Source organism: Schistocerca cancellata, chromosome 4, assembly GCF_023864275.1.
Source record: "Schistocerca cancellata isolate TAMUIC-IGC-003103 chromosome 4, iqSchCanc2.1, whole genome shotgun sequence".
NCBI classification, from domain to species: domain Eukaryota; kingdom Metazoa; phylum Arthropoda; class Insecta; order Orthoptera; family Acrididae; genus Schistocerca; species Schistocerca cancellata.
The window spans coordinates 437575437-437584479 of NC_064629.1; the positions used below are offsets into that span (position 1 = coordinate 437575437).

Below are 9043 nucleotides of genomic sequence, written 5' to 3' on the forward strand. Positions count from 1 at the left end.
ACACAAACCAGTTACATATTTCTATCATGCTAAGATGGAAAAAGAAAACAATATGGTGTCCATATTACATACCTCAGACTCACTTTCCTGTGTGTTAGTAATGGAACTTTGGTAGGCAGGCTTCTGCTGGAGTGCTTTAGCACAGATCATTATTAGGCACTGGAGGGTTTGTTGATCATGTTGGCTGTTGCGTGGCTCCCATGTTGCCAGAGATATTAGCATCTATGAGCAGAGGCTGTTGTGATCCTGACTGCAACTGGGACATATTGTACCACGCATGTCTCAACAGTGATTATGGTTGTGTTCCTTTCTAAAAGCATTCCAGAGTAATACCTAGTGCGCAGAACTTGCAGATTCAGTGTCATGGTAAGGTGTCTTATGCCCTATGTTATGCATTATGCCACTGACACAACAAATAAAAAATAAAAAGTGGAGGACCCAAGTACACTCTTTTTTTTTAGGTGGGGGGGGGGGTGTTAATCCCGACAAAAAGCCGTTTTACATGTCATTGTTCTGCTCATTTATCAATGCTCTTTATTTCCTTTGACAAAATGAATTCACAACCAGTCCTGCTGTTCCTTACATATGGTCATAGCAGGATTCATGTAAAAAGATATCTTATTCCTCAGAAAATATAGCAGTCATCAATCTAGAGGCGTGCTTCAATGCTGCAAAATTGTATGGAACATGGCCGTAATGGGAGTGAAAGGTGTTGCCTTCATCTGACCAGAACACCAGTTTAATCCATCCCCCTGCCCTTGCCAATTTTTATGGGGGCTACAAAACATAATTAAACAAATGTTATTGGTAAGAAATGGATACCTTATTTTGAACAAAGACTTAAATACTCCAGAAGAAATACGTCAATTCTCACTTATCTTTATTTTCTCACATTGTCACAAACATAATTTGACTTTCTGTGCAACTAACTTAAGTAATTTGGTGATAAATTCACAGAATTTCTTTGTGTTACTCTCAGTTACCATTGATGTGACTGTACTGTACCTGAACCAAATGATTTGTTTACTATTGGACATGTATGTGGCTGCCATAGTGTTGTGATACTAACCAAATACTGATTATCAATGTTGATTGATAAGATTGCTGTTGGTCTTCTCGATCATTTTTCATTTGAGTGAATACTCTCTTTGGGTCAGTATGATGCAAGGGCATCATGGTTATGCCATGTAATTCACTGATGCAACCACTATATGCTAATCAGTGCCCAAAGCAATTTTAAATAATATAGTTCAGAAATTTACAGAATTTTTTGAGCTCTTTTATCTTATCCCAGAAACCATATTGTTTGTTTCCATGAATAAATGTTGGTTGTACAGTCATTTGAGCATTCAATACTCTAGAGTTAGAGACAGAGCTTCATAATTAGGCAAAAATATAAAATAAAATGGAAAAAAACTATAATATCTTTTGCCACATGTTTCTCACCACAGAAATGGATAGTTGTTGTTACACCTGATCTGTATAGCTTCAACTATTTCTTTTAATAATTTGGTCTTGTGTAACTCTTGTGCACAAGTAGTTCTAAATGTAACATGTATATTCATTTAAAAATGTGTGTTCATGGAACTCATGAAGTTGGGCTCATAGCTTTATATGCATACAATAATTGTGAGAATGTGCTGTTACTTCTCAATTCTCAGATGTGCTGGTAAGTGCTGGTCTCATGGTGTTCCATTTATTGTATGTAATAAACTCTGTTAGTATAAAAATTACGAAGTTTTCAGTCCAGAGGGTGAGGCTTCCTGTTTGCTCTTTTTTCTACAGCCTAAGAAGAAGGAGAAAAGCATGGAACACACGGCCTTCCCCATTTCCTGTAAAGTCTCCTGCCACTTTGATGCCACTTGAGTCTAATTTTCATACATTAGTTAATGTAATAGTTTACCTCAATGAGCATGGCTGTGTCACAATATTAACAATTATTTAAATGCATGCTCGCATTTGCACTGTGGAAATAATTTTCTAGACGCACCTTTTTGATTCTCTAATGCTCAAAGCCAGACTTACATTGGATTTTGGTTGCATTTTCTTATTATGTGTGAAATGGAGACAGAACTGATTAATGAGAGATTAAACAAATAGCTATTCCGTGAAACTAACAGAAGTAAAATGTGTTATGCTGACTGCTGGGTCTCTGCAAAATTCTGTAATGTAAATGGCTGTGGCTCTTACTGTTGGCTTGAAGGAAAAAAATAAAGGTTTATAGGTCTGAATTGAGGATAACCTATGACATAATAATATATATCTTTAACCCTGAAATGACTGATCAAATAGATTTCATGTATTCAAATAAGACTGTGAAGTTGATTAATATAACTGAATACGCCATTATTTTTTGACATGATGTTTCATGTGTTGGAATTATGTGTTTATTTTTATTCTATTGTTTTGTGACCTTTTGATGAATTACAGTTCTAGAGAAGATGGAACACCACTCAATTTCAAAGTGAAGTTGCAAGCAGGGAACAGAACACACTAAATACTATAATGAACTGTCAAAGATTATATTTTAGGAAACATAATGCCTATTTAACAATCATTGTTATGTTTAGTTTATGGCATGGAGCCATTGAGCGGTGACAAGTAAAAGGGAAGTGCATTGCTTTATGAATAGGGCGGAAGATCAAAAGAGGCGGAGTTTGGAGGATTATGGGGCAAGGACGGTGCAGTGTAAATGTGGAGGAGGCTTTAATAAGAACTTCATATATTTACGAAAATGTCATTGACAGACTCTATGATTGGCTGATAATGTTTCATGAAGATAAAGTGTAAAAACCACTTAGGTATCCTATGTGCACTGCTGATGAAGTTTCTGCTCAAGTCATTGGGATAATGGACTGGGTTACTGTAAACTGAGATTACTGTGTCCTTTAACTGTGGCAAGAAAACAAAGGGTAACAACAGTGAGAAAATTTAAATATTTTTTGCCAGTATTGTCAGAGGCTTGTACCATCAATTAAGTAGGTTAATAACAAAAAACATCACTTTTGTTGCTGTGGTTCCATAAACGTAAGTGGGCCAATGTTACCTGCAGTTGGGGCTACTTCAACCCACTTACTCATTTCTTTGTGGAAGAGTAGTACTATGATGTTGGGACAAAGTAAATTCAATGAATATCACTAGAATAGAATTTGGGAGCGTGAGGGGAAAAATAAATTGCCAAATTTTGAAGGTAAGCACATGGGAATTGAACTTACTGAGAGAGTGATACAGTAAATATAAAAGTGTAGTATATTTCATTAGGTGACTAATTCATTTTTAACTTATTTGTTACACTGTGGTAAGTATTTGCAAAGAGATTATATCATATAGCCAAATTGTGTTATTTGTGTGGGACTGATAATTCGTATCAAATTCTCCCAAGGATAAAATGGTTTCCCTTTTTCTTCTGGCAATTTGCAGTAGGACTTCAACTTCCCCATAGAGTTCACTTTAGCACCCTCATCACTCATGTCTTTCCAGTTTCAAATATTCTTCTTAGTTGTATAAAACTGTAGCATACTGCCCAACTACTAATTTATCTTTCAATGTTTTGTGGTGCTGGACATCAACTTGCATATCGGAGAAACTTTCAGGGTTGCCATCAGATTCTAGCACCACTTCATCTTCATTTTGGGGTTGCTTTGGCCTGGGCTAAAGTAACCCCATATTTTGCAAAAATGTGCACCATTTTAAAGAAGTGCTAAATATGTTTACTAATAGAATTTCACATAAATGACCACTTCTCGTCTTATTACCTAATGCTAACAGCATGCAAAATTACTCAGCATATTTTTAGCATACCTGAAGTTAACCTTCCAGGCAGAAGTTACTGGGGTGTAATTGGTGTTAAATATTTTATGAACAACATTGTGTCCAGTACTGCCTACTCTGTATCACTTCGTAGAACTCACAACCTTGTAGATCATTCTTCACATGCTGTAAATGTATATTACCTTGTTTGCTCCATACTGATGTAATTTTAGTGGGGAAATTAAAAAAAAAAAATTGCCCATAAAGGGCCAAAGTAACCCCAGCTTACGGTACCCTGTGTTCAGTGGTTGTTAGTCAACTTATGTGATTGCTATTAATGTACATGTAAATTTTTTAATGAACAAGTTTGTGTAAGAGATAGAACTTTGCGTGCAGCATAGTTTTGCCTTTAGACAATTTTGCATTTGTTATCAGTGTTCAAATTGGTGGTGCATTGAACATGTGGGGTATAGAATGGGACTCTACTTATCAGAGAATGTAATTACCGAATGGGCATAATACAGATGGACTAGGACAATATACGTGATGCATAGGTCCTGGAATATAACTAGGGATAGTGTGGATGGTTTTATTTTGAGAAACCAGTGTAATCCATAATGTTGAAGAATAGGGCTACTGTGTTTAAGCCTGTATTTTCAAGAGTGTACCTGGTGTCCTTCCTTCTCTCATGCCAAAGATACAAAGTTCATTGTTGTTCACACTCCCGTGCTCCCACTCATACTTTCACAGTGAAGTGTTGTAATCCAGTGTACAGGCTGAAAGATGCAGATTTTTTTGCACAAGGGTACTACCCTCACTACTGGCCCGTTTATAGATTTGTGAAATGAATTTGTCCATTCCTTCTAATTTTAGTCTAACACAGAGGCTCTATCACATTGCCTTCTATTTTTAACATTCTATGTTCTCTTGTGTAGCATAAAGTGTTCCTCGAACACAGTTTACAGTCCATGTATAAGTTCATATCTCAACACTATGTACTGAAACGCGTGACTAAGGTTGTGAATAGGCTCTCCATAAAACTCACAGCATTGACCACTGTTGCAACTATAGCTATTTGTCATACTTGTAAGACAACTGTTTCTCTGTGTTACAAACACAGGAATTTTCTTCAGCAAGTAAACTTATTATGTTGCCAGTTGGTCAATTATCTTTATTTGCTTCAGATCTTAGGTCAGCTCCTGTTTGTGGCATTAAAATATGTCTTTATTGCTCATCCGGATAGCCTTCTTTTGCTATTTTACTATCTTTATCACAATGTTTGCTTCATATTCTCAGTGTTACCCTCCTTTAACTTCTGTCAGCTGATGTTCTCATGCAGTTAACCACATCTGTGTATTTTCCTTAAATGATACCCATGCGTTATTCCTACCCTGTCAATACATTTTGGGCATATTTTAAAAGGTGGGTGCATTGTTGTGTTCCATACTACAAAATTGTGTTAAGACAAATCCTTTCAGTCTCTTGACACTTGAAAAAGGACTAAGAGCAAAAGTGAAAGTTCGTCACAGTTTTTAGTGGGTGCTGTTTATCCCTTGCAATTTCATATTTGTAAGGTGAATAATGGTGTTTCTTCAGCAGTTTTTGTTATCCAATTTTCAGTTTACCATTTTCCTTCTGTTACTTTCTTCATTACACCAGTGGCCTTGCCACAGTGGTAGCACTGGTTCCCATCAGATCACCGAAGTTATGTGCTGTTGGGCTCGACAAGCAGTTGGATGGGTGACCATCCGAGTCTGCCAAGCGCTGTTGACAAGTGGGGTGCACTCAGCCCTTGTGAGGCCAATTGAGGAGCTACTTCATTGAGGAGTAGTGGCTCTGGTCATAAAAACTGACAATGGCTGAGAGACTGGTGTGCTGACCACATGCCCCTCTGTATCAACATCCAGTGATGCCTATCGGCAGAGGATGACACAGTGGTTGGTTGGTGCAGTTGGGCCTTAAGAGGTCTGTTCAGATGGAGTTTTTGTTCATTGTTTAATTTTAGTTAATTTTATTTAAGTTAATGGGAGAACTCAGTGTTACATAAATTGTAGGCTTAAGTACTTAAATATTTGTACTTTTTATCAGTTTATTTAGTTAGTTTTTGAAGTCCAAAGTAGTTCTGGCTGGATTAGACTGTGCTTAAAGCTGCGCACAAGACAGTTAATTTTTACTTTCAAAATTATGAAGCAGTTTGAGACAATAGTGGTGGTGCAGAGAAACTGTGAAAACGGAGTATTCTTTGTTTACATCTGGATAGTTTTTACTTGAGCAATTTATAAAATGAGCAGCTTACTGTAGCAGTCATAGATGAAAGTTGTGATCGTATGTAGATAAATGGAAAGTAACCACTTTTCATGCCAGAATTGTAATGTACTTACACATTTTTGGAAACCAAGACAGTGCAGATGTGACGTAGTTAAGCTGCAGATCTCGTGCTAAGGTAAATAGCAAGAGTAGAATTTAAAGAACTTTGACAGGAAATTATTTCCAACTACTGGTGCACGTTATTTCGTTTTAGAGATTTTTGTTCACACCATACGTCATTCAAGTTAATTTTATCCTTTCCTCTCCAATTCCATTCTCCCATCTGTATCCTTTAGATGTTTAGCTTTCTGTTGTCATTATGCTTCCTCCGTATCTGTCTCTCTCCTCCAGAAGAAGAGTGGGAGAAAGAGCTAGAAGCAGAACTACAAGATTATGAAGTGGTTGCAGATGGAGACAGTCAACAAGACTCAAACTGGGAGAATCAAATTGAGGAGATGCTGGATGCTGAGGATACAACTGATCTGAAATAGCTGACAACTTGTAACAGTAGGCTGACGTACATTTATGACCAGTTGCAGCTTATTTTTGGGTATACCTAAGGGCTTCATGAAATGGCCTTCTTTCATTGTAAAAGAGATTACTGCTAGCCTAAAAATATTTTATTTGTTCTGGATGTCAGCTTCAGAATTCGCCAAATATTTTATTAATCATAAAGGAAAAATGTCAATTTTCAAGTTACCGTGTTCTATAAAACATACCAGAGAATGACTATAAAATATCAAATTAAAAATAGTGTTAATGCACATTAATAAATAAATAGCTGAATTAATTTTCTAAAATAAATGAGATTTCCTTTCATTGGGTGAAATAGAAAGATAAATTACTACATTTTGTTGAAATACTGGAAATAAAGTAATTTGATTTATTTATGTAAAAAAATCTTTTTAAAATTGTGTTCCATAAATTAATATTATTTAGTGTTGCTATAAATTGTATATGAGTGTATGTACATACTTCAGAATATGTGAAAAGTTGTATATGAGAACTGTACAGTTTGTGATCAAGTGTCTGTTTGTGATTAATTTCAGCATTTTATAACAAAAAGTTGTTACAACCAATTATTTTTTGTGTAGCAGGAATTAACTGTCATAAAATTACAAAATTTTATATTTCGAGTAATAAGTGTGCTTACATGTTGTACCAGAGAATATAAAAGTTGATGGGTCGAGTGAAGTAGAAATTGTTAGAGTGCAATACCCACTTTCTGCCTATAAGTATTTCACTTGATCAAAACTGTTGATATATATCTGTGTGTCTGTAGTGTAACTGTTTCAGAGGTGTGTGTCATTATTAAAACTCTTCTTCAAATATGAAACCATTCTAAAATGACCTGACTTGCCATTTTGTCGTCACCTTTCACACAAACATTCCACTTGCAGTGGTCAGTTCTGTTGTTTAATAAGTTCTTCCCAGAATGATTTAAAGTTGTCTTCAACATAAACATTTAATGAAGAATAGAAAATGCGAATATACCATTGTCTAGTCTTCTGAATAGATTTTCAAACAAGATTTCTTCATAATCTGTAGTATATCATCCAGTTTTTTTCCCCCAAAAAATGTTCTGCAAACCAATACAGATGGTGACTTCTCTTGATACTAACCTCCACAGAAGAGTGAAATTCATTCATCATACTTATTGATTCCCTGACAAAAGTAAAGTAGCTCTGCCCTTGAAGAATGTTGCAGGTATTGCTTTGTAGAAGACTTACTGCAGGTTTATGTTACTGAAAGTTCCTATGTCACTGTTGTAATTTCTATAATAACTTTTTATATTTTAATGATAATAATTACTTCATTAATTTTAAATGTTCTTATTTCGTCTTATTGTTATGTGGTTTTCTCTTCTTGTTTGTTTCACTGAGAGGCAGAGTATATGTGTGTGTGTGTGTGTGTGTGTGTGTGTGTGTGTGTGTGTGTGTGTGTGTGTGTGTGTGTGTCTTGGTTGCATGCGTGCAGGTTCCATACCGGGTTTGGATGAATGTTGGTTTGATTCTTCATGACTTCAGGAGTGGCTGAGAAATATTTGTATTTGCACAAGTGAAGACTGTGTTGGGGTATAAGTTAAAATATGTTTATTAAGAATGAGTTAATGTAACCAGCCTGAGTGAATAACAATTAACTATGATGCATACATTCTTCCAAGTTATTTCAAGATCTTCTTGTTTAAAAAGAAATAGACAATATAAGTAGCCACTGGGATTCCTAACCACCTTCATAATGTACCTTTTCATCTGTTGGATGTTAAGAAATATAGTGTATGTATAACAGATAAATGTGCATGTAGGTGAAAACAAATGTAATTAATGGTTACAATATACTGAAATATATTGTGTGTTTCCCTGGCTGACTGTTGTTTTTTCCAACCCCTTACCTGCATCACTTGTTACAATACCTGGTCTAGTTTTTTTCAAATGCAATATTCTATAAATGTAATATAAATTGCCCGGCTCATGTAGAACAAGAAACTGATTATGTACAGCAATTAAGATACATTGGTGCAAAGCTGTGCTGACCTATCTTAAAAAGACTGTGAAAGTGAAACTAAAAAAATTATTTTTACAAAGGCATAATTAAGGACAACGGGATTCTGATAACTGGGGCAGTATATGACGTTGCTATTACACAGTTTATATTTTTAAGCACAGAGAGGTAGATGTGTGCTGTAAAATCATACAGGCAAGTTTTGAGTGTAAGTTGCATAAGCTTAAAGGTCCTGGCAGATTAAAACAGTATGCCGGATCCAGAACCTTGCCTTTCATGGGTAATACTCTTATTGGCTGAGCTACCCAGGCATGACTCACTACCCTCACTCAAAGTTCTGCTTACACCAGTACTTATCAATTACCTTACATACTTAACTGTAGCTCTCCAGTATTGGCTTCACCACACGGTTTTAAAATGCCAGGAAGTTTCAGAATGTGCAGGCACACTGTTACAGAGGTGATCATAATACAATAAAGGCTCC

At 35.8% G+C, this 9043-nt stretch overlaps 1 protein-coding gene across 5 annotated transcripts in view; it reads left to right on the forward strand.

Moving 5' to 3' along the window:
* The window catches only part of LOC126183206 (synapse-associated protein 1), a 308327-nt gene extending 299907 nt beyond the window's left edge, over positions 1–8420 (forward strand). For 3 of the 5 annotated variants that reach the window (XM_049924981.1, XM_049924985.1, XM_049924984.1), the window contains one exon: positions 6409–8420. In XM_049924981.1, the coding sequence (XP_049780938.1) occupies positions 6409–6548 (140 nt within the window). In that variant the 3' untranslated portion in view covers positions 6549–8420. Of the gene's footprint in view, positions 1–1785 lie in introns of all 5 variants that reach the window. The other 2 variants (XM_049924982.1, XM_049924983.1) reach the window with 2 other exon arrangements.
* The last annotated feature ends 623 nt before the right edge of the window (positions 8421–9043 follow it).